Source organism: Rhea americana, unplaced genomic scaffold (genome assembly GCF_003343005.1).
Source record: "Rhea americana isolate MKP2758 unplaced genomic scaffold, rheAme1 scaffold_602, whole genome shotgun sequence".
Taxonomy (NCBI): domain Eukaryota; kingdom Metazoa; phylum Chordata; class Aves; order Rheiformes; family Rheidae; genus Rhea; species Rhea americana.
Genome location: NW_028186760.1, coordinates 35210 through 62153, shown reverse-complemented (window position 1 = coordinate 62153; position 26944 = coordinate 35210). Strand labels below are relative to the sequence as shown.

The following is a 26944-nucleotide window of genomic DNA, read 5'->3' as shown; positions in this document are numbered from 1 at the left end:
AAAAAAAAAAAAAAAAAAAAGAGAGAGAGAGCACCTGCCCCGCTCCTCCCTCCTGGGAGCTACTGCTCCCCTCCTCTCCCCCAAAACAGCCTCTCCCGCTGGCAGAGGAACGGAGATAAATATGGGACAGCGCCGGAAAAAAAAGGGGGGAGGGGGAGGTCCGGGGCAGCCTTTCCGTCCCCTTCCCACCCGCAGCGTTCTCGGGAGCGGGCTGGGGGGGACCGTGCAGCCAGCAGCAGGCAGGAGGGCAGAGCCGGGCTGGGCGTCCTCACACAGCTCCTTGGTCCGTACAAATGGACAGAAAAAAAAACCCTCGAGAAACGGAGAAGGGTAGGGGAGAAAGAAGGGGAGGGAAAAGACAGTTCATGGCTGGGACCTGGTGCTCCACAGGGGAGAAGTCAAGTCCGGTGCTACTTCCTCTTCTTCTTGGGGGGGCCAGTGCTGCGGCCTGGGCTGCGGCCGTGGCTGCTGCGGCCGGAGCTGTGCGCCGGCATCTTCCTCTTCCGGCTGCGGCTGTGCTCCTCCTCCTCCTCATACTGGCTCTCCCGGTCGGCTGTAGCAGAGAAGGAGAGACAAAGGGGGAGCAGCTCAGCTGGGAAGCTCCAGAGCCGCTCCAGACATGGCCCGAGGTGGGCACTCACCTTTCCTGGCTTCTTCTTCCAGCTCATCCCAGTCCTTCCCACTCTCCTCCTCGCTGCCCAGGGATTCCTTGGAATACTCTGCGAGGGGGAAACGGCGCCTCAGCACAGCCCAGAGCGGGCCGGGCACCAGGGCACCATAGCTGGAAAAGGGCGGCCGCCCTACCCGACTCCTCGGCCTCAGAGGAGTAATCCTCGTCGCTGTCCTCCTCCTCTTCCTCGTAGTCCTCCTCTGAGGGGTTAAAGGTCTCATCCTCTATCTCTGACTCGGACTCGCCCACCTCAGCGTCGCTGCCCTGGGAAGGGAGCGGAACAGCGGCTGCGGTCCGGTCTGGGCGCCAGCTGGAGGCACGTGTCCGTCTGTGTGTCCCACCGCCCCGTGACCGCTACCTCGCCCTCGGGCTCCAGGAAGGACCAGCCGCCCTGCTCAAAGAAGCCCTCGGGGTCGTCCACGATAGTCTTCATGATTTTGGTCCAGTTGAGGGACTGCACGCCCTCTGTGTACTTAAGGTCGCAAGAGCTGCCAGGCAGAGGAAGAGGAGGGTGAGGGATCTGCAAAGGCAGGCGCAGGGGGACAGAGCAAGCTGGGGGAGGTTGCTCACTTAAGCCACTCTTTGATGGGGTCGAGTGAAGCCACGGGGATGGCGTTGATCATGGTGACCTTCTTGCTGTAGTCCTTGTAGACAATGACCATGTCGAAGTTCTTCAGGTGGAACTGTACCCGCTCAAAGTGGATCAGCTCCACCTCGTCCAGTGTCACCACGAAGGGGGGCTGCCGGGGCATGTCAGAGGGTCAGTGGCATCCCTGCCCTGCTCCCACCCTGGCCCATGTTCTCTTCCCCAGCCCCACCGTGATGCTCACCCATTCGGTGCAGTTGACCAGGGCGCTGCTGGTGGGCTGCAGCAGGCATGTGCTGCGGTACGGGGCACCGTTGAACCTGCAGAGGCAACGGGCATCAGCGCAGTGGCCGCTGGGGCACGGCAGCCATGGTGGGGGGAGGACACCCTCGCTTACCCCAGCTCCCGGAAGGGCACTTCAAACTCCAGCTCCTCCTTGGTGAGAGCTTCCACCTTCTCAATGAAGTTCTTGAAGGCTGTCTTCAGCTTGTGACGCATCTCCCGCTCCATCTAGGGTGGGAGGAAGGAGGCTCAGCCCTGCTCCGGCAGCAAGAGATGGGGAGCACGCGCCTGTCTGTCGCCCTCCCAACCTGCTCGGCGTAGAGGTCGTCACGGTCATGCATGTGCTGGTGCTTGCCCAGGTCGGTGGTGATCTCGCCCACTTCTGTGTAGAACTGCACGTCCGTGTGCCGTTTCTTCCCGAACATGATGGCGTTCTGGGCAGGGAAGGGGGCAGATGTGAGGGCTCTGCCCTGAGGACCTCTGAGCCTGGTGCAACAGCAGCAGATGTACCTTCAGGTGGAAGTGCAAGACGATGATCATCTCCCCGTCGCATGGCTGGAAGACGGCGTGCTTGATGTTGTTGTAGAGGATGTCCACCTTGTCGCCACGCACCGAGGTGAAGCGGAAACCTGGCGCACAGAGAGGAGCGGCGAGAGGCGAGGAGACTCGCCGAGCTGTCCCAGCCCACCCCCACCCCAGGCCTCCCTCGTACCGTTGACGTGGGCTTCCAGCGAGCCCTGCATCCTCTTCTGGGCAATGTTGGGGCGGATATACAAGTCCTTCAGCTTGGGGTTGCTGCGGTTGAGGTTGATCACCAGCGAGTCTTGCTTGACGATGCCCTGGAGAGAAGGAAGAGACGGAGCAAGCCACGCAGCTCCTCGCCATAGCTCTTCCGTCTACACAGCGCCAAGGCCGCTGGTTGCCTCCCCACCTCCTTCTCCTTCTCCTCAGCCTCACGGGTCTTGTAGCGCTTCTGCACCTCCTTGATGATGCGGAAGGCGTTCTGCAGGTTGAGGGCTGGCACCGTCTGCTCCCCGGGGGTCTTCATGTTGGAGGCGCGATAGGTGCTGCAGTTGGGGGAGAGGGAGCGAGCGGACGCCACGGTTGAGGGCGGCGGCACGCTCCGCCAACATCGTGTCCCCGGAGAGGACGGCGGCAGCGCACTCACATCTCCTTGACAAAGGTGGCTTCAGGGTTGGGGAAGATGTTGCCCTCGTTGCGGCCCAGGGCGCTGCCTGGGCAGTAAAAGTTGATGCGCAAGTAGGTGTAGTCCCCCTCCACCGACATGCTGATGTTCTGTGCCACGAGCAGGGAGAAGGCAGGGTGAGGTGGGCAGAATCCCCCCAGAACTGACAGCCAGAGGGGGACACAGGCCACCTGTTTATCCCACCAGAATTGGGGCCAGACAGAAGCCGTGTACCTTGATGGTAGCGATGTGGAAAGGGGTGGCGATGCCAAACACTGGCATGATAACAGTCTCGTACTTCTTGTCGATGTAGATCTTCATCTCTCGGATGTGGGGCTCCTTGGGCATCAGTGAGGGGTTCTTGTAGGAGATGTTGGACTTTCGGGCTCTGGTGGTGGTGGTGTGGGGAGGAGGCAGAGGAAGAGGAGGCGATGAAGGCGGTGCATGCGCAATGCTGCAGGGGCCCCCTCCCAAGCATCGCCCCTGCTCTGCGACCGCCTCACTTCTGTATCTGCTGCTCGCCCTTCTGCTCTGTCAGGCGCCGCCTGGCCTCCTCATTGAGCTGCATGGCCAGCTCCTTCTGGTGTGCCCGGCGCTTCTCCTCGGCCGTCAGCTCGTTCTGCAGGCGGGAGAAACGTGAAGGCGCCGGTGCCGTGCCAGGGCCCCCAGCACCCATCAGGCAGGGGCAGGGCACAGCCGGCAGGCGAGGAGCCACACCCGAGTCCTCTCCGTCAGCAGCGCAGCTCGGGAGCTGCGGCCCAGGAGGTCTTCTGCTTCGTCTTTTTCTTCCTCTTCCTCCTCCTCATCCTCATTCTTTGAGAGACAGAGAGGCAGGTGAGAGGAAGGGTCTCCTCCCGCGCTGCTCACTTTCCTGGCATCCCTCCTTTCCTTCCTGGGTCCCCAGGCCTCACCTTGAGGAAAATCCCGACGTTTTTGACCTTCTTCTTGACAGCGGTGAGGATGGTGGCGGGGCCGTCCTGGGCGGGAGAGCGTGGGTCAGCCAGCTCCTGGGTGGTGGGAGGAGGCGCCGCCACCGCCCCACGCTCACCTCGTCCACCAGCACCGTGTCCCCGATGAACATGGCGTACGTCCGCTCCTCGGGCTTCTTGCCTTCCTTGTTGGTCAGGTCCGAGAAGCCGATGTTGACGCTGAAGACCATGCCTGAAAGAGGAAAAGGAGACAGGGATGCCCCAAGGGGAAAGGGCTGCCAGAGAGGCCAGCGCAGCAGGCTGAGACGCACTGCTCACCCTTCTTGAGACGGTGCTGGTTCTTGCTGTTGATGACAAGGGAGCCCTCCCTGAACTCGATGCCCATGGCGAACCTGCAGGAGAGGCAAGCAGAGAGTGTCAAACCCCTCCAAGGCCTCCTGCAAGGTGCCTGAGACCATCACCATGTCTCCGTGCCCCCCTTCTCCTGCGGCAGAGGGCACTTCCACGCCAGAGGCAGCTACCCTCATCCTGCCTCACAGGGGACCGGATGGCGGCAAGGAGAACACAGGCTCACCCTAAGTTCTTGGTGATTTTGCTCAAAAGCTCCGGCTTCTGCTTCTTCACCACATCCATGACTGTGGCATAGACGTCGCACAGCTTGGCACCTGGGCGAGAAAGAGTAGGGCCTGAGCGTGGGGGCGGAGCACAGTTGCTCCTCACCCCTTGGATGCGGCCCCTCACCATGCCGCATCTCCTTGAGCATCTCATCCTGCAGCTGCAGCAGAAAGGTGTAGTTGTCCTGCATGTCCTGCGGTGGGTCGACCATGAGGGTGCGCACCAGGTTGGAGCAGTAAGACTTGTAGCGGATGCCCATGGCGCAGGTGATGGCTCCAAAGTGCATGTGGTTCTTGTCACTGGAAGGGAGTGGCAGCCATCAAGGCGCATGCCGACGGATATTCCCAGCTCGAAAAGTGGGGAAAGGGGCGGGGGAACGCTCGGAGAACAGACCTGACCACGCTGAACTTAAGGTTGTAGTTGCCGCCACTCTGTATGATAGGCGGATAGCACATCTCCACGGTGGAGGGATCCGCCCCGGATAAATACTTCTTCTCCTCGATAGCTTTCTCCACTGACTCAGCCAACTTGCTGTGCCGCACTTTCTGCGCACATTCACAGGAAGCAAGAAATAGGGACGCACTGAACCCATGGGGTTGAGACCCGTGTAGCGCCCCAGCACAAGCCACACTTGTCCCAAACTGAGACCGAGCTCCCCCACGTTCATCCTCTCCCCACCGCAGTCCGAACCCGAGAAGCCCACCCCCAGTTCCGGGGTTTCTCTCCACTCCCTCCTCTGACCTCGTCGGCATCGACGATTTCCATGACCCGCTCCTTGAAGAACTTGTTGAAGACCTCGGAGGTGATGGCGGCTGCCTTGCGCATGAGGTTCAGCTCCCCATCCTCCTTCACGGCAATGGTGTAAGCAACCACAGCGCTGATGTCCACCTGCAGCGACAAACAGCAGTATGAGCTGGAGCTGGCTTCCCCCCATACACGCCTTCTCCCAGCTCCACCACTCACCTTCTCAAAGCCCTCTTTGCTAAGGCAGTCATTCCAGCTCTTCATGAACTCCCCGGGGAACTTATCCTTGCTGAATACCCCAATGCGTTTGCCGTTCTTGCTGGCTTTCAGCGCCTCAATCATCTTCTCGAAGTTGGCTTTGTTGCTCTCGTTCTGCACCGGGAACAGAGCGGGAAGCATCAGGGGAAGGCCTCACCAGAGCGGGGAGAGGCACCCGGTGCCGGCAGCTCACCTTCTCCCGCACCAGCAGCGTGATAGCAGGGAGGCCGTTGGCATTCTCGTTACCCTTACTGTTGGCCACCTGCTTCAGGAACTCCACCTTCTTCTTGCTGGCCATGAACAAAATCTTGTCCTCGCAGAAAACCATGATGGTGTCCGTCAGCTCGTAGCCGAACAGCCAGGTCTGCCAAGGACAGAGAGGGGATGGTGTCAGTTGCCTGTGTGTGTGGAGGACGGGAGGATGTGGGGCAGCCTCCCTGCCTCAGCTCTCCTGCCCCCCTCCACCCAGCTCACCTGCAGGGCAGTGGACTTGGCGTAGACGATCTCCTCGTCCACCCCCACGGACACCACAATGGCATCGACGTTGGCGTACTCGTCCTCCCCCTTCTGTGGGGTGTAAGAGGGGAGGAGGGCACCATGGGGGGGTTAAAACCACCCCCCTTGACAGCCCTCAAAATCCCCATGCTCCTTCAAATAGATCACCCCCTAACCTTCCCCAGTAGCTCCCCCTCCCTAGGTCCAGTGACCCCTTAAACTGCCTCTCTAACCCTCCTGAGCCCCTCAAACCACCCCTCTGACCCTCCTTCAACCCCCATGCCTAGTTCTCCCCCAATCCCTCCGATCTCCTGGCAACATTCTGCTCGAATGGCCCAGACCCTCCCCAATTCCCATGGCCAGTTGCTCTTTCCTTATCTCCCTTCCAAATTGCTCCCCCCTTCAGCCTGGTAACCATCCCCCACACACCCCTCCACCTCCCCCATAGCTCTCCCAAATAGCCTAGAGCTCCCTCCACGACCCTATGCCTGCTAGCTCCCCCCAATCCCCCCCGCAGACCACTCCCCTTCTCCAGATACCCACAGATATCCAGTGACCCCTCCCGAGCCCCTAAGATCCCCCCCAATGTTCCCAGAGCACCTTTCCCTTCCCAAACAGCCCCTCCCCGCCTTTCAGGTTCACCTTCTCCCCACAGACCCTGTTACGCCCCCTCCAACAGTCGCTCCTCCCCAGTCGGTTACCTCCCCCTATAGACCGGTTCCCTCGCCCTTCCCGGGCCCGGTAAAACCCCCGAGGCCTCGTGACACCCTCCCCCGCTCCGCCGCAGGCCGTCGCGAGTGGGGGGAACCGGCAGCAGCGTTGGGGACCCCCCCGTACCTGCCAGTTGCCATAGAGACGCTTGATGCGGCGGTAGTAGGCCTCGCGGTCCAGGCTCAGCGCCATGGGGGCGGCTCGGGCTCGCCGGGGTGCTGCGGTCGCCGGTGCCGCCGTGCGGGGGCTCCCCCGCCGCCCCCGCCGCCTCCCGCGCTCAACCCGGAAGCGCTTCCCGCGCCGCCACCCGCCACAACCAGGACGACGGCGAGCGAGAGAGAGCGCGCGAGGGCGCGCGCTTCCGCTTCCGGTGCCACGACCCCTGCGCATGCGCCGCTTCTCCCCCCCGCTCCCGCCATCAGCACGCGCGCGAGGGGGCGGGGCTGGAAATGGAAAGCTGGCCGGAGGGGGGAGGGCGCGCTGCCGGCGCCCCTGCGCATGCGCAAGGGCGGGAAAACAGGCGGGCGCTCGGCGTCACGCGACCCTCCCCCCGCCGCGGGGCGCCGCGGGCCGCGCTGCCGTTCGCACATGCGCACGCACACACAAGAAACACTCCTTTCCGGCCCGTTTTTAGTCCCTTTTTATTAGAAAAGAAAAAAAAAAGAAAAGAAAAAGACTCCAACTACGGGAAGCTCTACGCCCACAGCCTGGCCAGCGAACCGCCCCCTCCCCACACACCCCACCACCGACGCCCCTGGATAACGGCTTCGCCCCCCCCCACTCCTCCCCCCCCGCCATATGACACAAGACATTTTTACATATTTATATAAATATAGCGCCCGGGGCGCGGGGGGGGAATGGGGCAAAAGGAGACAGTCTCGTTTGGGGAAGCAGGGATGCGCGCGCGCTCACTCGGCCTCGTTGGCCCCGTCGCTGGAGTCCGAGTTGGCCGGCATCATGGGGTCGTCGAGCAGGGAGAAATCCCGCTCGGAGCTGGCATAGCCCTGAGACAAGTTGTCCACCTCCTCTTCCTCCTCCTCTTCCTCCTCCTCATCATCCTCCTCCTCGCCGTCGCGGCGGGGGGCCAGGGCAAAGGCGCCAGGGTGCAGCAGGGTGGCAGAGGACGAGGCGGCGGCCACAGCGGCGTAAGGGCCCGGGGCTGGGCTGGGGGCAAAGGCGCCGTGCAGCCCCCCCAAGAAGCCTGGCCCCGCTGGCCCCATCAATGACACCATCTTGGAGAGGTCCATGCCGGCCCGGCGGCCCCGCGGCTTCGGGCTGCCCTCCGGCAGCAGCCGGCTCATCACAGGGTCCGGCAGGAAGCCCTAGCGAGGGGCGACAGGGCGGTGAAACAACCCCTCAACCCCCTGCACTTGGCCGGTGGAGGGGGGGGGACGTCCTCCACGACCACGGAGAAATGTTCTCCACCAGGGCAGAGACAGATCATCCGTGATTACGGAGGATGTCCTCCATGCTCATGGAGGAACGTCCTCCACGATGGTGGAGCAACGTCCTCCATGATGGTGGGGGAATGTTCTCTGTGACAGTGAAGGAACACTCTCCATACCGATAGAGAGATATCCTCCATGATCATGGAAGGAAGTCCTCCACAATGGTGGAGGGATGTCCTTCACGACCATGATGGCAGAGAGAGATCCTCTACGACATAGAGTTTCCTCCTTCCCACCCTCCTGCCTCAGTATTTTGGGATTCGCTGGAGATGAGAACACCAAACGGCCCCAGAAGGACTTCCAAATCCCAGGACAGCCCTGGTCGCGCAAGAACATTGTCCTTCCCACACTCCCACTTGGATATTTTGGGTCCTGGGGCACATGGAGACCCTAACGAGCCCCAGAGAGGATTTCCAACTCCCAGCACGGTGGACGGGGAGGACATCGTGCTGAAAGCTACCTCACCTTCTTGCTGTTGGCATCGCCAGGCACCATCCCTCGCTCCAGCCCGGGCAGACAGCTGGCCTCCACGGCACCTGTTTTTTTGCAGCGGTGCCACTTGTGCTGCTTGCGGCGCTCTTCCATGTACTAGGGGAAGACAAATTCAGGAAGGGAGGGGGTGAGAAAGTGGCTCAGCAAGGCTGGAAAATGGGCTGCCCACTCCCTGGGGTGGGAGGGAGCACACTCACCGCCAGGAAGCGGGGGTCCACAGCGAAGTCGGGGTGCGCCTGCAGCCAGCTCTCCAGGTCGGCACGGCGGGGGGCGGCGTCACCCACCAACAGCGTGCCATCACCCTTGTGCACCACGGGGATGCGGGCCTCCAGGTCGATGTCAGGGCCCCGCAGTCCCTCCAAGCACTGCAGCTCCAGCTGGGTATGAAAGATGAGCGCAGTGGCTCCCAAAAAGCCGGTGGTGGGTGGGGTGTGGGGGGGGAAGACCAGTGCAAGCGAGCCCTGCAGCTGTGTCCGCTCACCTCCACTAGCTTCTTGCTGTTCTTCTTAGGGCCAGGCGGGTGAAGGTGCTGGCAGCGGTCCCGCAGGGCACCATTGGGCACCAGGCGGTGTTTCTGAAACGTCAGCTTGATGCCTTCCTCCTGGGGTGGACATGGAGCAGGGGGAGATGTCAGTGGGGCGCCCCAGCAGCAGGGCACCAGCGCCAGGTGAGACCCTCAGGCAGTGACTCACGTCCTTAATCTGCACCGTGAACTCCTTCTCCTCGGGGCCATGCCGCAGGCGGGTGTACGCGGCCGGAGGCTCCTCCTGGGGGGCAGCATAGTCACCCGGCAGCCGAGGTCCGCCATCCGCCGGGACCCCACCAGGCTCGGGGCCACGCTGGGATACCGGCCATTTGCCCGATAGCACAGCCTGGCACACCAGGTCAATGCGGTGGATGAGAGCCCGGTCCTGTGGGAAGACAGGTGGCAGTTAGCATGGAACTGGCATCACAGGGAAAAACGGGGAGGAAATGGGGTGCAGGGAAAATGGGCCCCCCGCCAGGTCTCACCTTGGGCCACTCGCGCAGGTGCGGCTGCTCCGGCAGCAGCCCCGGGGCTGGCGGCTGTGGCGAGTCACCCTCCCGGGAGGTGGGCAGCGACAGCAGTGACTCCTCTTCTTCGAAGAACTTTGTCCTGCTGGCATGGTCCGGCCCTGCGGAGAGCAGGAGGCAAGGGCTGAGGGCAGCCAGGAGGCCTTGGGCAGCCGGGAAAGAAGCAAGCACCTCGGGGTGCCCGGTCTCATCCTGGGGTGTGGGAAGGGATGCTGGGGCTGTGGGAAAGGGATGCTGGGATACAGTAAAAGGACGCTGGGATGTGGAAAGCGACACTGAGATGCAAGGAGGTAACGTCAGTGTGAGAGTAACAGGATGCCGAGGATGTGGGAAGCCACGCTGGGGTGTGGGAAGCCACGCTGGGGTGTGGGAAATGGTGCCAGGATGACAGGAAGCGGCACTGGGATACAGTGAAAGGACACTGGCATGTGGAAAGCGACACCAGGATGCAAGGATGCAACACTGGAGTATAGGGAAGCAACACTGGGATGCAGGAAGTAATGTTGGGATGCGGGGAAGCAATACAGGAATGTGGACAAGCAACACCAGCATGTGGGAAGCAATGCCGGGGCGTGGGAAGCGACACCAGGATGCAAGGACGTGACACTGGGGCGCAGGGAGAGGACGCTGGGACGCAGGAAATGATGCCAGGGCGCAGGGAAAGGGACCTGAAGCTGTGGTACACGAGAAACCAGGATTCACAGGGAGGGAGGAAGCAGGCGTGCAACTCACCCCGGTCGTCGTCGCTGTCCTCGGAACAGGAGGACGACTCGGAGGTGGAGGCTGAGAGCTTGCCGAGGTCAAGCTCTGAGTCGGAGTCCTCGGCCGAGTCGGGCTTGGGGGGCAGTGGCGGTGGGGGCAGCGGCGGCGGGGCGGCGGGGGGCTGCGGCGTCCCCGCTCGCCCTTGACAGAAGCCGAAGCGGGCGGCGAGGAAGGAGAAGTCGGGGTCGTTCATGATGGCGGCCTCGGCCTGGCCCAGGCCGTGGCGGGCGGCACCGCGGAGCAGCTCGCCGTCGTGGCGGCCGCACTCCCACCAGGCGGGCAGCTCGGGGCCCGGCGGCTGGCAGAGGGCGAGCCGCTCGGGCAGCAGCGGGTGGCACAACACCTGCTCCCGCAGGCGCCGCAGCAGGTCCACGCGGTAGAGGGTGCGCGAGGCCCGCTCCTCTGAGATGGGCTCGATGAACACCGCCGGGTCCGGCGGCTCTGCGGGACGCGGGGCTGGTTACGGGGGACCTCTCCGCCCACCACCCTCTTACCCCAAAAACAAGCATAGGAGAGGGCCAAGAAATCCCGCCATCCTCCCCGCACCGGGTCCGCTGGCAATCGTGACCCAGAGCCAGGCGCTTGCAACAGGACCCAGCAGCCAACGCAGCCCAGCTCGGCCTTTTCCGTCAGCTTTTGTACACTCACCATCACCGGCGGCTGGCGGCAGGCGGCAGACCTGCCGGCACATGGCCACGAAGCCGTGGAAGTACTTGGTGAGGCTCTCGTCTGTCTTGCGGTCGAGGCGGGCCAGGGCACGGAAGCGGCCCCAGCGAAAGCGCCGGGCATCAGGGTCGTACTCCACGCCGAAGCTTGACACCACCCGGTAGAAGTCTGACTGTTCCCGCCGGGTCCACCTGCGGGTGGCGGGTTAAGCCCAGGAAAGGCGTCCCGCACTGGCACCGCCAGACTCTCGCCCGTGCCCCCGCCTCGCCCCTGGCTGCGGTACCTCTGCTGCTTCTCACGGCGCGCCATCTCTTTGAGCTTGCAAGCAGCCTCGCAGCGCCGGCGGCGGCGGTCACCCCGCTCAGCCGCCTCCATCTTCAGCTGCTCCTGCTTGTAGCTGCGCTGGTAGGCAGTGATGAGGCGCCGGAGACGAGCCGTCAGCGCAGAGCCCGGCGGCCAGAAGAGCTGCCCCGGCTGGGCCGGCTGGCCTGGCATCGGGGAGATGGAGGGGGGCAGTCAGGGGGGGCAGCCACTCTGGGGTCGCTGCCGGTGCCAGGGAAAAAGCTCCCTCTGGACCAGTTACCTTCGTCACCGTCCACCACGGAGATCTCCTCGTCCAGCAGCATCAGAGGGTCGGTCTAGGAGGGAGGAGAGGGACGCAGGGTAGTGGTTTTGCCCCTCTGCGGGTCAGAGGAGAGAAAGGACGGAGCCTGAACCCTCCTCACCTCGTCATCTGGCTCCTTGGCCGTCCCTGGGAGCGGCTTGTACTCGGGGTCCTCGCAGTCCTTGTCAAAATCCACACTGAGGAGAAGGTGGGAACACGCATGTGACCCCCACGCGCCAGTGAGGCGCTGCCTCCCCTGCTTCCTTGCTGCGGCACGAGCGCCTTCAGCTCTTCCCAAGAAGAGGGTTCAACTCATCCCGGCCCCGCCGGATGCGCCGGGCCCCTTGCCCTGGCTGACGGGCCGGTCGGTATTAGCATGGCGAGTCATCACAGGCAGCTCTGGCCTCTGCTTCCCCGGCACCAACTCTCCTCCGCCACCAACCCTGGCTCACCCCTCAGCCACGTCCAGGCGCTGCTCAGCGGCGATGGCCTTCTCATCGGGCCTGCCAGCTTTCTCCAGGAAGCAGAGCGCAGGGTCGGCACGCATGGTGTTGTACTTCTCGTAGCCTGTGGAGGAGGCTGGAGCTAAAGCGCGGGGCACCTGGATGGAAACCATCTCCTTTCCCAAAACACTTCTCCCCCCTGACATGCGCACCATGTTTGAAGACGCCAATAAGCAAGGACTTGTCGGCTTCCGCATCCCACCAAGCGGTCGGCACCTCGAGCTGCTCCACCAGCGGGAACCATATGTCGATGTCACTGCAGGGTCGGGACGGGGAAGGAAGAGTAAAATGGGGAGGGTCCAAGGCCAGGAGCAGCCTGGAGACAGGGCCAGAGGCTCCTACCTGGCCACTGCCCCCGCCAACACCTTCTCAGCCTGGTCACCGATCACCTCCTGACGCAGGTAGTACAGCATGCGCACCCGGAGCAGCACCCTGCACAAGCGGAGGGGGAAAAGTGAAGGAGGGAAGGTGGCGGGCACAGCCAGGAGCGCGGTGGAGCAGCCTGGATGTTCCCCGCCTCCCTCACTTGTTGCATTGATGCTTGAGATGCTTCTTGTAGCTCTCGTCCTGGAAGAGGGTGTCGGGGTTGTACTTGCGGATCCACTCAGCCTTTTGGACATCAAAAGTGCTCTGCGACTTCACCTTCTTGCCCTTACGGCCCCGGGGCACTGGGATGGAGAGGCCTGGCGGAGGGGAGAAGAAAGAGGGGTCAGAGCGGGACCCCGCGGGTCCCCGCAGCCCCGGAGCTCCCGCGCCTGCGGGGGACCCTCACCCGAGTGGTTTTGCAGCTCCTTGGCCTTGCCGTTCTCTGCAGGACTGATGAGGTCCCATATGAAGCCCTTGATGTTCTCATCGCCCCGGTAGTGCAGCAGGCAGTAGACCAGGATGGCCCGGCAGATGGTCTCCACGTCCCGCTCCGAAAGGCGCCGCTTGAACCGCCCGTGCGACAGGATCTCTCGCCACCGCCCCCAGCTGCCGGCAGAGCCAAGGCAGCGAGATAGTGGGTGCCTGCTCCCCACCGGATGCAAAACCCACCGGCCCATCACTTCCAGAGGAAGCGCATCCCCATGAGAAACCACCAACATCTACAGCTTTCCAGCCCAGGAAACGGGGGGAAATGCGGGATGGAGAGCTTTCCAAAGCAACTGTGCAGAGAAGAAAAAAAGAGGTCCACGTCCTCACCCATAGACCAGGAGGTGCTTCTCAACGCGGAAGCAGTCAGTGCGGCCGTAGGCGTGGTGCAAGGTGTGGTGGTGGCGGTCATGGCGGCGGGAGCGGGGCCTCTCCTCATCTTCGCTCTCCAGGTCAGAGAACTCCACCAGGTCGTCATCGCGCAGGGTGCTGAAGTGTCGAGTCTGCTTGCGCACCCGGGGCGTGTCGATCACCAGGTTGTTCTGGAAGAGGGAGAACATAAAAACCGAGGAGTAGAGGGAGGCACGTTGGAGCCCGTTTGCTGCCAGCTGGGCAGCGCCCAGCCCTGTTGCCGGCATCTCCTGGCTGCCCTCACCTTGCTGTTGAGCAGGTCCAGGTCCAGGTCAGCTTTCTTGGCCCACTTCTGCCAGAAGTTGGGGTCATCCAAGGCGATGTCGGTGCGGTTCTCAGAGGCCACAAAGCTCGCCTGCAGAAGGGAGGAACGGCATAAAACGAGGGCAACGGAAACGCAAAAAGCAGAGGTGCTACTGGCTTACGTGTGCCTCCCTAAGGGATTTAACACGGCTCCTTAAACCCAGGAGCAACAAATAGCAGCGCCCGGAAGTACCTTGGCGAAGGTGGAGCCCTTCCCCTCACTCTCGATAGTGATGGTGGTGGTGCGGCGCAGCAGGATCTGGTCTATGTCCTCCTCACAGAACTTGGAGCCCTCATCGTCCTCCTCCATGATGGCAGCATAGGCCCCCTTGCGCAGCAGGTCTTCAATCTCCTTCTTGGAGAACTGCTGGATCTGCCCATGGCAGGGGAGAAGCAGGCCAAAGACATGCAGACTCCCAGCAAGGCACCACGCAACCCTCCGCAAAAGCCACTTTGGACCAGGAGGTCTCCAGGTCCCATCTCAAGCAACCCCCAAATCCCAGGTCTTGTAAGGCCAGAGAACCCTCCACGTGACACCTTACCCCAGCAATATTGCCCTCACGGCCGCTCATGGACTGCAGCACGGCCTTGTCGAGTCCCAGCTTGAGGCTGGCCTTGTCGAACATCTCCCGCTCATACGAGTTGCGCGTAATGAGGCGATAGACCTTCACTGCCTTGCTCTGCCCAATGCGGTGGCACCGCGCCTGGGCCTGTGCAGGGAGATGGGAGGAAAGAAAAAGTTGGGTCAAGCTGGTGGCAAGGCAGGGAACGCCGTGGGATGTGGGACGCAGTTACCTGGAGGTCATTTTGGGGGTTCCAGTCAGAGTCGAAGATAATGCAGGTGTCAGCTGCAGTGAGGTTGATGCCCAGCCCGCCTGCCCGGGTGCACAGCAGGAACACAAAGCGGTCCGAGTCGGGCTTGCTGAAGCGGTCGATGGCGGCCTGCCGCAGGTTGCCGCGCACCCGCCCGTCGATCCGCTCGTACAAGTACCTGCAAGCAGCCAAGAGGCACGTGCCAGGGTGGGAGAACCGGAGTGGAAGGTATGCGAACGTCCCCAGCTCTCCTCAGTCGCTCTCCTCCTTTCTCTAGCACCGTGTCCCACTCACCTCTTCTGGATGAGGTAGTCCTCCAAGATGTCGAGGCACCGCACCATCTGGGAGAAGATCAGCACCTTGTGGCCGCCAGCCTTGAGTTTGGGCAGCAGCTTGTCGATGAGCACCAGCTTGCCGGCTGAGCGCACCATGGCCTGGAGGTGGAAGTCGTGGGGCACATGGTGGTGGCACGACTCCCGAAACTCAGCCAGGATCTTCTCCTCTGCGCCTGCATTGCAGGAGGGAAGAAAACAGGACTGTCAAAGGGGCACACACCAAGGCGGCTGTGTGTGACCTTGGGGAGCCTCCTCGCCTCCTAATCCGGGGGCCACCCCGCCAAAGCGAGACCTTGGTGGCATCAAAGCCAAACTAGCTGACGGGCAAAACTCCTTTCCCCATGACATCAAGCACAGCAGGGCGGTTGCATGGGCTCTGCGGACTGTACAAGGTCAGGGAAGAGAAGCCCCGCACCCAAGAGGCTACTGGGTCTCTAATGAAAGAAAGGGCAAAGTTGGGAGACTAGAGAGGGATGAGCCATCCATGTTCTCCCATGAGCTTGTGGCTGCTGCTGGAGAGAGACCAAGAAACAGACCTCAGCCCTCTGAACCTCGCTTACTCCTCACCATTGATGAGGTAGGGGTGGTTGCAACATTTCCGCAGCTCCATCATGGTGTTGAGCAGGTTGGGCATGTTCGTGTGGCCAGCACCCTTGGACAGGAAGGAGAAATTCTTCTCCAGGATGGCCCGGTAGTATTTCTTCTGGATGTTTGTCAGCTCCACCTCAATGATGGTCTCCTGCTTGGGAGCGAGGTTCTTCTCCACATCCTCCTTCAACCGTCGGAGCATCATGGGCTTGAGGATGGCCTGCAGCTTCTGCACCTGTGGACAGGACCGGGGAAGAGTTGGCACATAGGCAGGGCAGGACCTGCATAGCCAGGAAGGGGTCAGCGCAGGCTCTTCTCGTCACCTGCTCCTCTGTCTTGAGGTCTCCAAAGTCCTTGAGGAACTCGGCTTCGGAAGGGAATTGAGAAGGCTCCAGAAAGTGCAGGAGACTGAAGAGCTCCTCCACCGTGTTTTGCAAGGGGGTGCCCGTCAAGAGGACCTTGTGCTCCTGCCAACGAAGAGTGCAACGGGTGCAGAGCGTGAGGGCCAAGAGGGAGGTAAGCCGAGCCCGGCCCCACACAGTCATCCTCACCCCCATCACAGGCACAGATAGTTCCCAGAGCACAGGATGAGTCCGGACACCACCGAAACCCATTCTCCTAAGGGAGAGGGAAGTGGAGACTCCACATTCCCCTCAGCGCTCACCAGGTCCATGTGCTTGAGGCTGTCGAGCAGCTTGCAGTTGCGGTTCTTGAGCCGGTGGGCTTCATCGATGATGACACAGCGCCACTCGATCTCCCGCAGCTCCGGGCAGTCCGACAGGATCATCTCGAAGGTGGTGATGAGTGCATCGAACTTGTAGGCCCCGGGGATGAGGCGGCCCTGGCCAGGGGAGGGGAGCGGACCCGTAAGGGAGGAACGGGTGTAAACAACTCCAACCTCTCCCCTCCCACATCTGAACCTTGCCCTGTTCCTGACGCCCGTGCTCAGCTACAAACCCAGGTGGTTTGTGGGAGCGTTCATGGCCCGTGAAGACCCAGATGTCCTCTCCTGCTGGCCGCCCAGCCCCGACAGCACCCCTCAGGCCGTACCCGGGAGTCCTTGCAGTACATCTCATACTGCTGGATCATCTGCCGTGAGGCCAGGCTGCCATGGTAGACAATGCTGTTCATCTCCGTCCAAGTGTTAAACTCCCGCTCCCAGTTGGTGATGGTGGAGAGCGGCGCGATGACGAGGAAGGGGCCCCGGATGCCCACATTGTACACCTCCTGCAGGAAGGCGATGGACTGGATGGTTTTGCCCAGGCCCATCTCGTCAGCCAGGATGCAGTTCTGCCTGCGGGGTAGGGAGCAGAGGGGCATTTGGGTTGGCAGAGGAGGCCAGAGCAGGCATACTTGGAGCCATGCATCCGCCCCAGCTCGGCCCCGTCACTCGCCTGTTGTACCAGTTGAAGAGCAGCCAGTTGACGCCCTCGAGCTGGTACTCACGGAGCTGGTTGTGATTCTTGTACTCATGGGACAGCTCAAGTTTCTTCCAGGAGCCTGCCTGGGGCCGGGCCTGCAGGAGATACGGGTACGGAGTGAGCAGTGGGACTGCCGGAGGAGAGGGTGGCCGGGGAAGGAAAGCCAGGGCAGGCGGGCAAGAGGGCCCGCGACAGCTCACCACCCGCTTGAGCTCTGGGTGCCGCGCTTGGATCCGCTTGAACTCCCCGATCTTGCCCTCGTCCACATCCTCCTTGAGTTCCCATGTGCTGTCTTCATAGGGCAGGGAGCACCACTTCACCAGGTAGTAGACCACCGGCTGGCCAGGAGAAAGGGAAGCGGGACGAGGACCGCCAGCGTTACTCAGCACCCACCGTGTCCGAAAAGCACGCCACCACCTGTGGACAGTCCCAACTGCCCCCTCACCTCCCCGTTGTCCTTGTCAACGCTGTGGGATTCATCCAGGATACGGTCCACCTCCACATAGTCTGGGTTGAAGGGCTCCTCATCCTTTTGGAGAGGCAAGGTGAGGAGAGCGCCCTGCTGCCAGTATCCCCCCTCTATCGCTTCCATCTCCCACCCCTTGGGGCTGGCCTTGTACCTCGTGGAAGAAGTGCCGCATCTGCGTCATCTTGGTCTTGAAGCGCTTCAGCTTCTGGTGGATCCTCTTGTCCTTCTCCAACTGGTCAATGGTGGCCCACTCGCAGTGCAGGTAGGAGCTGAAAGGAAAAGAGGGAACGGGGCAGTGTTTTAACGACCCTGTGGCCCAGCCACGAAGTTTGCTTCCCACAAAGTATTTGGACCCGAGGAGGAAATTCCCGCCCACAGGAGGAGGGAAGCTGGTAGGAATCCAGGTGGCATCCCCCTAGCTTTGACCATCTTGTCATTAACAAGCCAGCCCTCTCTCAGAATAAGCTGTGTATCCCTTAATTCAGTTTATACAGCTCAAGCCAAGGTTCTGTAACACCCCTGGCTTGCTGGGACACCTACTAGTTCTTGTATTTGACGAAGAACTCCTCCGACTCTGTGAACTGCCCCGACGGGAGCTGCAAAGGGCAAGGAAAGGCTGTTACCACCACCAAAACCCTGCTTGGCAGGCGCAGCTGTTGCGGGAGCATGCCGGAGAAGCTGCCACTCACCTCCTTCTTCACCAACCGCATGGAGAGCACCTTGTCCACGATGGCGGCATCCTCCTCACTGGGATTTTCCTGGGGAGGAAGGAAGGTCAAGTACCGGCGCTCCCAAAGCGCCGGCCCCAGGCACTCGGCCCCGGTAGGGTGTGCTCACCACGAAGAACTGCATGGAGGGCAAGGTCTCGCCTTCAGGCTCAGGCTCGGGGGGCTGCGGGGCCGGCGGCTGTTCAGGTCGTACAGGCCCGGTAACGTCCAACTCTTCATCTTCCTCGTCATCGGTGATTTTGATGTCCAGGTCCTCAGTGTACTTCTTGCGCTTCACCTGGCGGTTCGAGCGCCGTTTCTGGGTGAAAAAGGGAAAGCAGAAAGGTGTCAGGAGCGACTATCCTGGATGAAGAAAGACTTCAGGCCAGTGCGAGGAGATGGGATGCCCTCTGGAAATGCCCCGTCTCCCACCGGACGGAGGCGGGACCTCACCATGAGCGTCCCCCCCTCACCTGCACACTGCTTTCCTCCTCTTCTCGGGGCGACGGGGCCGGCATCACCTCGGCGTCCGAGTTGTCGGAAGAGGCGTTGCGCTTCCGCTTCTTGCCCACCACAGGGGTGATGGTGCTGGCAGAGGAAGAGGAGCGGGTGAGAACAGCCTGCAGGCACCTGCCAGGCAGCAGGGAGGTCCCCCCAGCTCTGGGGCCCCTCACCTGGGCTTGCCGCGGCCCTTGCTCTTGCCCGCACCACCCTGGCCTTTGCCCTTGCGGGGCCGCTCCTCCTTGGGACCACCGCGCTCAGCAGGCCCTTTGCGCCGGCGCTTGCGCTCGCCTTCTTCCTCGGGTCGCACGCTGGGCAGCTCATCCTCATTGAGGACACGGGGGATGTTCTGCTCGCCCCGGGCCCGGGCCCGGGCAATGGCCTCAGCCACAATGCGGTTGGCTTTCTCCTGCTTCTTCTGGTGTTCCAGCTTGCGGCTCTCCTCTGAGACACCCCGTGAGCCAGGGCCTGACAGTGCCGCCACCTCACCGCTGCTCAGCACCTTCACCACCGACAGCCCTGGTGAGCTGCCCTGAGATGAGCCAGCCTGCGATCAGAAGAGGGTCAAGACCTCAACACTAAGCATCTCCAGGGCGCCAACCACCAATGTCCCCCCTCCCCCAAAATCCCACCCTGCCGGCTCGCACCTGGGGCTGCAGCACCACCTTGAGGGGCACTGTCAGCCGCTGGCCTGCACTGCCCACCACTTGTGCCGGGGGCACGGAGGAGACAGCCACGGGTGCCGGCTGCCCTGCGGCTGGGGGCTGCTGGAGTAGCTGGATCTTCTGGGGATTGGTGCTCGGTTGGGCGCCTGGCACTGCTGACGGTGGCTGCTGCTGCACCTGGAGCTGGATGGTGACCACCTTGGCCGGCTGGCCTGGTGCACCCTTGGCTTGGCCGAGGGCGGCCAGCTGGTTGCCCTGCAGCACAATCTTGCCCGGCAGGCTACCCAGCACCACGTGGCGTTGCCCGGTGGTGGCATTGGTGCCTGGTGGCTGCTGCAGCACCAAGGTGATGCGCTTGGATTCACCCTGCAGGTAGGAAGAGAAGACATGAAGCCACTACCAATCACCAAGACCACGAGAGATGTTTCTCCATCTCCATTGCTCCCACCACCCCAGCAGATGTTTCTCTGTGCCCGCTGCCCCCAACACTACAGGAAATATCTTCTCCATCCCCATTGCCCCCAGCGCCCTGGCACGTGTTTCTCCATCCTCGTTACACCCACCAACTACAGGAGGTTTTTCCATCCCTGTTGCCCCCAGTACCACGGAGATGTTTCTCCATCCCCGTTGCCTCCAATGCCCTGGCAAATGTTTCTCCTCTATTGCTCCAAACACCTGGGAGATGTTTGTCCATCCCCGCTGCCCCCCAGTGCCCGGGGAGGTGTTTCTCCCTCCCGGTTGCCCACCAACGCCCAGGGAGGCATTTCCCCCTCCCCGTTGCCCCCCAGTGCCCTGGGAAGTGTTTCTCCCTCCCCGTTGCCCCCCAACACCCCGGGTCCCAAACACTATGGCAGATGTTTCTCCACTCCCATTGTCCCCAGTGCCCCAGTAGAGGTTTCTCCATTCTTCTCAGCCACTCTCACCTGAGCGGGAGCTGACGTGAGCGTGACAGCAGGCTTCAGGGGTGCCCCGGTGCCTGGTGGTTTCACAGGCTGCAGCACCAGCTGCTTCACTGGCCGTCCAGGCTGCACCAGGCGGTGGACAGCAGTGGCACCTGGCCCAGCCGGTGCCACTTTGCCAGCCAGCACGGTGTTGCCAGAGACGATGGAGACTCCAGGCCGGAGCGGGGTGCCCGTGAGCACTTTGGCAAAGGTCACCTTGCCCCCGTTGGCTGTCCCCAGAGGCTGCGCTGGTGCCTGAAGCTGTGCCACATGGGCGCCGGGTGCTGAGCCCCCCGCAGGGGCTTTCAGGATGACGATTTTGGGAGCCGGCAGAGCCGCGGTGGCAGCAGCCGAGGAGGAGGAAGGTGCCGGGGCCGCGGCAGACACCCCCATGAAGGGGTTCCCTTGGCTCAACACATCCTGCTCCGGTGGGGCGTCCGGCGGGGCGGCACCGGGCGCTGGCAGCTCCTGGGGTGGCAGCGGCTCTGTTGGGACGGTTTCGGGTGCCGGTGGCGGCTCCGTCGGCGGCTCCGTCGGCGGCGGCTCCTCCAGGGCCCCTGCCAGCCCCAGCGCCTCCTCGATGGGGTCGTGGGGGGCCTGGGCGAAGCCCTCGTCTGTCAGCGCGTCCAGCCCAAACAGGTTGGGGTCGTCGAAGAGGTCCATGATGGGGTCGGCCATGGCGGGGAGGGGGCTGGCGGCGCCGCGGAGGCCAGCCGGCGCGGGGGACTCAGGCAGCAGGCACGGAGCCGGCTGCGGTGAGGGGGGACATGGCAGGTTGGTGTGGGAGGCTGAGGCACCCGGCTGCCCCACGCCACCGCAATGGGGCAAAATGCACCTCTACAACGCCCCTCGCGCAGCCCCCCTGTAGCGCCTTCCTGCCCCTCATCCCATACAATCCCCTGCAGATCCCCAGCCCCATGCAGTGACCCCTAGATCCCCTGCAATCACCCCCAGACTCCTAACTCCATGCAATCTCTCCTAGTCCCTGTGCAGCTCCTCTCTGCCCCCCAGGCCCCACACAATGCCCCCCCCCAGATCCCTAGACCCTATACAATTCCCCCCAGGCCCCACGTAGCCCCCTCTAGAGCCTGTGGGGCCTTCTCCAGCCCCCCAGACCCCATGCAACCCGCCGCATATCCTGTGCAATGCCCCGCAGATCCCAAGATGCTATACAATCACCCCCAGGCACCAGGCAGCCCCCCTAGACCCCATGCAACTCCCTCCTGAGTCTGTGCAGCCCCCACTTGCTCCCCAGACCCTATGTCTAGGGTCGCTCCCATACCCTGTGCAATCCTTTCCTAGACCCCATGCAATCCCCTCTCTAGGCCCATGCAAGCCCCCCCAGACCTCTTCAATCCCCACCCAGGCCCCATGCAACCCATCTCAGACCCCCAACAATCCCCCCACCAGGCCCTCAGATGACATGCAATCCCCCTCAGACCCTATACAGCCCCCTTCTGCTCCCAGCCCTCCAGACTCCCTCTAATCCCCCCCAGGCCCCTGCAGCCCCCTCCTGCCCCCCAGCCCTAGGCAATCTTCTCCAGACCCCCTGCAATCCCTCCCAGAACCCCAGCCTTCATGCAATCTTCTCCAGACCCTCTACAATCCCCTCTTGCCCCCCAACCCCATGCAATCCTCCACAGACTCCCAACCTCCATGCAGTCCCTCCCAGACTCCCAACCTCTAGGTAATGCCTCCCAGACGCTTTGCAAGTCTCCCCAGACACAGCTCCCGCGCACCCGCTGTGGGCTTGGCCTCGGCCCCTGTCCACGGCAGTAGCAGGAGCCTCCCCGGGGTGGCCGGGCTAAGGCGGGGCTGCCCCACGGCCCCCCAGAACACCGGCCCGCGGTGTTCACACCCCCTCCGCGGCCACCCAGTGAGACCCACTTCCCATTGTGCCTCAGTGCCTGTTGGGGGGCACGGGAACCGCATCCACCCCGTGCCTGAACACAGGGCGCCGGGGTCCGGCCAGAGCCGCGGCGCGATCCGGGGCGTTATCTCACTCCGGCCCGGCTGAGCAGTGACTCAGGGAGATGTGAAGCCGGGGAGGAAAGGAGGACTGCAAGCTCCCAGTAAAGGGAGGACCCATGGGGCACTGAGGGGCGCAGTCACTGGGGCACTGGGGGGGGCAGTAATGGGGAAATTGGGGCACTAGGGTGGCAGTAACTAGGGCACTTGGGGGCCCAGTAATGGGAAAATTGGGGCACTGGCAGGGGGCAGTAACTGGAGCACTAGGGGGGCCAGTAATGGGGAGATCAGGGCATTTGGGGGCCCAATAACATGGGGGCTGAGCCTCCCAGTAGTAAGGAAATGGGGGCACTGGGCCTCTCAGTCACAGGGGAACTGGGGACACTGGGGTACCCCATAACAGAGAGACGGCGTAGCCAGTTACAGGATGACTGTGGCACTGGAGTGCCCAGTAATGAGGGGACTGGGCCTCCTAGTAATAAGGAAATGGGGGCACTAAGTCACCGAGCCAGAGGAGAACTGGGGGCACTGGGGTGCCCAGTAAAAATTGAATGGGGGGGGGCACTGGGCTACCCAGTCAGAGGGAACTGGGGGTACTAAGGAGCCCAGTAACAAGGAAATGGGGGGTACTGGGGTACCTAGTCACAGGGCAATGGGATGCCCAATCACTGAGGGAGGTGGGGGTATGGGGGAGCCCAGTCACAGGGGAATTGGGAGCACTGGAGCACCCAGACACAGGGGAGAACCAGGCCTCCCAGTAGTAAGGAACTGGGAGCACTGGGCCCCCCCTCACGGAGGAACTGGGAGCACCGGGCCCCCAGCCACGGGGCCGGTCCCGGCGCTCCCTCCCCCCCCGCCGCCGCCGCGACTTGGACGCGCCCCATCTCCCCCAAGACGGGGGGGGGAAGGGGCTGAACCATCCCGCCCTCGCGGGGGGGGGGAGAGAGGAACCTCCACCCGCTGCGGGGCCGCTCCATCCCATAATACACCCCCCGCGCGCATCGCCATGCCAACCGGGAAGTGTGTGTGTGGTGGTCTTACCTGGTGGGGGCGGGGGTGTCTCTGTCCGTCCCCGTCTCCCCCCCCCGCCCCGCGGTGGCCTCACCCGGCGCCCCCTCCCCCGCCCCTCCGGCAAGGGGGGGGAAGCGCGAGAACAAGGCGGCCCGCGCGGGCGCGGCGCAACGCAGCGTGATGCCCCCCCCACGCACGCAGGCACGCACTGGCCACGCCCACTCCCCCGCGCAGCGCGCCGCGCCGCGGCGGGCGTGGCCTGGCGCCAGCAGGGTAGGCTGCGCGCCTTCCCGGAAGTGGCCGCGGAGGGGGCCTGAGCGGGCGGGGGGAGGGGCTGCCGCCGCGCCGCCTGACGCCCCCCCCAGTAAATATTTCCCCTTAACTTTAATTCTCTCCCCTCCCTTCTTCCTTTATATATTTTTACTGCGGCAGGGTGCGGCGCTCCGGGCTTCCCCGTATTCCTCCGCGGCTAAAACGCGACAGAAGGGGGCGGTGCCTCCCGTCAGGCAGCGCCGCGGGCAGCTAAGCGCCGCCGCCGCCGCCATCTTGCCGCGGCATTAACCCACTCCCCGCCATGGCGGCGGAAGCTCTCCCGTTTCCCCTAAAACATTTTACTTTTAAAAAAAACACCCCCACCCCAAACCTTAAATTCCCTCAGATCTCCGGCATACCCAACCCCTCCCCGACTGAATTCCTCGTGCCAAAATTAACATTTACTTCTCCAAAACGCAGCCTGATCCCCGAACAGGGCTGATATTCCTATTAAAAAAAAAAAAAAAAAATGCAAGCATCGACTTTTGAAAAAAGACAAAACCTCAAACTTGCTTCATGGCCTTGCACTTGGAGTTTATTTTCATTACTAATAAAGAGAAAACAGTTAAAACTACTAACAAGCTCAAAATTGGGAAGCTCCCAGGACCTGAAAGCTGATTTCTCCCTATTTAGCATTTTCTTACTAAAATGCAGAAAACAGGGTTTTGACCATGCAAAAATGTCATATTTGCACACCTCACACCAGCTATATTTGGGGGTCATAAACCCCCAAAACGCAGTTAAAACTATCAGAACATTTTTAAATCAACCCCCAAACTCTCTCCCTTCCGAGGGGGGGGGGTTATACTAAGCCCCTAAAACCCATTCTTACCTGTTTTACACAGCATCATTTTACCCTAAGAGAAGTCAAATCTGGGGCAGAGCCTTGATGTTAAAGACTAACTATATATATGAATTTATTATTTTTCTCTTCTGTTTCAAATCCTTTTCCAGCACAGGTTTTTAGAGCTGGGGCATTCCCAAAGCGACCTTTCCCCACTAAAACTGTTTTCTCGCAAATTCATGCTGGTGGGGGGGGTGGCTTTTAAAACTCAAATAGTTCATTTTGGGGAGTGGGGTGGGGTGGATATAAATAAATAATTAATAAAAAGCAAAAATTCTACTGCTGCAGATTTTCATCTTTTCCAAAGAAATGGTGAGGAACAGGAGAGAGGAAACCTTGATAACACTTTCATATTCTTTTTTATAAACAGAGCAGGTGAATGTGAAGGCTCTGCACCATTTCAGAAGAAAAACAAATATTTCCCTTATTTTTTCCCCTCTGTGTGTTCTACCGTTTATTTATTTTTGGTGAGGAGGAAGAGGGCAAAACAATGCAATTTTGGCCAAAGCATTTGCATTTTTATCTCTCAATTGCTCATCCTCTCCTTCATCACTGCAAGTAGCACAAGTAGGAAAACAAACAAACAAAAACATATTGGCTCAAAAATTTACATAGGTGCATTGACTGTGGCCGTGTTTTGTTTGGTTGTTTTTTTAAACAGAACAGAGGGGGGGGAAAGCAGTTAATTTTGGCAGGAGGAGGAACGAATTATTTGTTGGAGTGAGGTGGAAAGGGACTCAGGGTGATGAGTGGGGCTCCAAGCGGGAATTTCTGCCCCCAAAATAACACCGTTTGGGGGTAGGTTGGATTTACAGAGCTAGCCAGTGGCACAGCAGCATTCAGCGATGGGGAGAGCCCGCCACAAGCGGGAAACAGCATTAAAAACTAAATAAAATAAAATAATTAAAAGAAAAGGCTCATTTACAGGCAGCAGAGATCGCGTTAAAGCCATGGGAGCCGATGAGCCACTCGCAGATCCCCTCCAGCAGCAAGAAACGCATCCAGCGGAGGCAGAAATTGAGTTGGGGGGGGGGGGGAAGGCACTGATGCGAGGCGGCCACAATCTCTGAAGGGTGAGGAAAAAGTAACGCAGCGTCACGAGGGCTCAGAGCCGCCATCCCTGCCCCCACACCATGGAGGAAAGATCCTATTTGAATGAGAGCCAGCGCCCTCAGCAGCAGCCAGAACTGTCTCCCGAGCCTGGCGTGCCACGTCGGGCAGTGGATCCCGGCGTGGTCCCCATGGGCTGCTGCGGGCCAATTTTGATGCCGTTGGCCTAGAAGAGGAGAAGGAGCTTGAGGGAGGCAGCAGGGCAGGCACACAGCCACTCCCCCCTTCTTTCTCTTCCTCCTCCAGCACTCACCTCATTGCTCACGTCAAACAAGCCCTGCTGGATCTTGCGGTAGATCTCCTTGGCTGTGTCGATAAAAGCCTGCAAAAGAAAAGCAAGAAAAGAAAAGGAAAAAAAGAAGGAAAACCAGCTGCCCCGGGGCTCTGAGGGTGAATTTCCCGCAGCATTTCTTCAAGCAGAAACACATAAAGGTATGCGCACGTGTGCGTGTGTATATGTGTGTGTGTGTATATATATATATATATATATACACACACGCATACATGTATGTACATACACATGCACACGTGTGTGTGTATATATATATGTATATATATATATATATATATGGGTATGTATAACACATAATCCCTTTATCTCCAGCTGGAACAATCTCCTTCACCTCTTCAACGTTGGCTGCCGTTTTAGCTGACGTCTCCATGAAGACCAGTCCATGCTCCCGGGCAAAAGCTTCACCCTCCTCCTTCTGCACGTCCCGCCGTGACTCCAGGTCGCTGCCAAAGCCGACAGAGTGGGCTTAGGGGTGAGACTGCTGCCCCGTTCGGCATGGCGAAAAATAAAACCATTCCTCCCTGCTGGGCTGCCCCACTTTTACCTCTTGTTCCCAATAAGCATGATCACCATGTTGGAGCTAGAGTGCTGACGGGCATCTTCCAGCCAGGATGTCAAATGGTTGAAGGTCTCGCGCCTGTTGAGTGGCAGAAAGAGCTGGGCAAGGGCAGAGCTGGCCCTATTCCCATCTCCCCAGCGTGGCCGAACAGCCAGCAGTTACCTGGTAATGTCGTAAACCAGCAGCGCCCCGGCTGCTCCCCGGTAATAGGAACGTGTGATCGAGCGGAAAGATTCCTGTCCAGCCTGGAAAAGTAAATAAATAAATAAATAAATAAATAAATAAATAAATAAGAATATTAAAGAAAAAAGAAAGAAGACTCCCACAAAGCTGGACCCTTCTTTTGGTGGTGTCCTGGCCTCACCGTGTCCCAGATCTGCAGCTTGATCTGCTTGTTGTCAATGCCAATCATGCGTGCCCCGAATTCGACACCTACAGAGATGGAACAGGCTGGGAGCCGGGAAACTCCTCTCTGGGGGGAAGGGGGGAGGTTCCCAGCTCTGCCCAGGAGCTGCTCACCAATGGTCAGGTCGTGGACAGGCTGGAAGCGCTTGTCTGTGAACTGCAGCAGGAGGCAGGACTTCCCAACGCCTGTAGGTGCCAGGCAGAAGCGCAGAGAGCCGCAAGCTCTGGCAAGCGCTGAGGCCCAGCTCTCTGCTCCTCAAATACCCCCCTTTCCCTAATTCCTACCTGCCTCCTCTATCCCACAGCTCCCTCCTGCTCCTTTCCACATTCCCCTTTTGCTCCCTGAAAAATACTGGGGATCTCCATTTACCCCCCAGTACTTTCTGCCCCTCCGCCAGGCCCAATCTCACCCCCTCTCTGGGCCCCCCTCCCC

The 26944-nt window shown here is 61.0% G+C and overlaps 4 protein-coding genes and 1 non-coding gene across 7 annotated transcripts in view; 1 reads left to right on the top strand and 4 right to left on the bottom strand.

Moving 5' to 3' along the window:
- Positions 1-334, top strand: part of RPGRIP1 (RPGR interacting protein 1) — a 6027-nt gene extending 5693 nt beyond the window's left edge. The window contains 1 exon segment of the mRNA XM_085319912.1: positions 196-334. Within this exon segment, the coding sequence (XP_085176038.1) occupies positions 196-334 (139 nt within the window).
- On the bottom strand, positions 7-6843 carry SUPT16H (SPT16 homolog, facilitates chromatin remodeling subunit). Its single transcript, XM_085319911.1, has 26 exons — positions 6603-6843; positions 5745-5837; positions 5464-5634; positions 5232-5384; positions 5010-5156; positions 4662-4813; positions 4395-4567; positions 4228-4318; positions 3972-4045; positions 3773-3885; positions 3636-3701; positions 3442-3537; positions 3228-3343; positions 2959-3112; positions 2707-2834; positions 2470-2605; positions 2251-2377; positions 2049-2167; positions 1847-1972; positions 1654-1766; positions 1501-1576; positions 1241-1410; positions 1029-1158; positions 805-934; positions 642-719; positions 7-553 (listed from the first exon to the last, which is right to left on the bottom strand). Exons 1-26 carry the CDS (start codon positions 6666-6668, stop codon positions 411-413), a joined length of 3141 nt encoding a protein of 1046 aa, XP_085176037.1. The 5' UTR covers positions 6669-6843; the 3' UTR covers positions 7-410.
- A 257-nt stretch (positions 6844-7100) lies between these two features.
- On the bottom strand, positions 7101-23195 carry CHD8 (chromodomain helicase DNA binding protein 8). 3 transcript variants are annotated; one of them, XM_085319918.1, is made up of 38 exons: positions 23020-23195; positions 19993-20760; positions 19052-19435; positions 18578-18951; positions 18377-18491; positions 18034-18222; positions 17886-17954; positions 17737-17792; positions 17348-17465; positions 17173-17256; positions 16928-17065; positions 16697-16822; positions 16357-16596; positions 15971-16147; positions 15630-15773; positions 15286-15541; positions 14678-14891; positions 14366-14561; positions 14113-14280; positions 13764-13943; positions 13512-13622; positions 13187-13398; positions 12777-12976; positions 12531-12687; positions 12347-12436; positions 12157-12260; positions 11954-12068; positions 11623-11698; positions 11481-11535; positions 11181-11385; positions 10880-11088; positions 10202-10672; positions 9428-9570; positions 9109-9327; positions 8898-9017; positions 8614-8793; positions 8390-8512; positions 7101-7798 (listed from the first exon to the last, which is right to left on the bottom strand). In XM_085319918.1, the coding sequence occupies exons 2-38, from the start codon at positions 20686-20688 to the stop codon at positions 7385-7387; spliced, it is 7128 nt and encodes a 2375-aa protein (XP_085176044.1). In that variant the 5' UTR covers positions 20689-20760; positions 23020-23195; the 3' UTR covers positions 7101-7384. The 3 variants fall into 3 exon arrangements, with proteins under 3 accessions (XP_085176044.1, XP_085176042.1, XP_085176045.1); XM_085319916.1 differs by lacking the exon at positions 23020-23195 and adding an exon at positions 21692-22802; XM_085319919.1 differs by lacking the exon at positions 23020-23195 and having other exon boundaries at positions 12807-12976; positions 19993-20888.
- On the bottom strand, positions 11780-11897 carry LOC146587235 (small nucleolar RNA U6-53/MBII-28). The gene has a single exon (XR_014897717.1). It is a non-coding gene; the product is annotated as a small nucleolar RNA U6-53/MBII-28 (small nucleolar RNA).
- Positions 23196-23814: 619 nt separating the features above from the next.
- RAB2B (RAB2B, member RAS oncogene family) overlaps positions 23815-26944 on the bottom strand; it is a 3936-nt gene continuing 806 nt past the window's right edge. The window contains exons 3-9 of the mRNA XM_085319922.1: positions 26626-26697; positions 26471-26538; positions 26269-26351; positions 26092-26184; positions 25879-25990; positions 25509-25577; positions 23815-25421 (exon numbers count right to left, since the gene is read on the bottom strand). Coding sequence (XP_085176048.1) covers positions 25317-25421; positions 25509-25577; positions 25879-25990; positions 26092-26184; positions 26269-26351; positions 26471-26538; positions 26626-26697 — 602 coding nt within the window. The 3' untranslated portion in view covers positions 23815-25316. The remainder of the gene's footprint in view (positions 25422-25508; positions 25578-25878; positions 25991-26091; positions 26185-26268; positions 26352-26470; positions 26539-26625; positions 26698-26944) is intronic.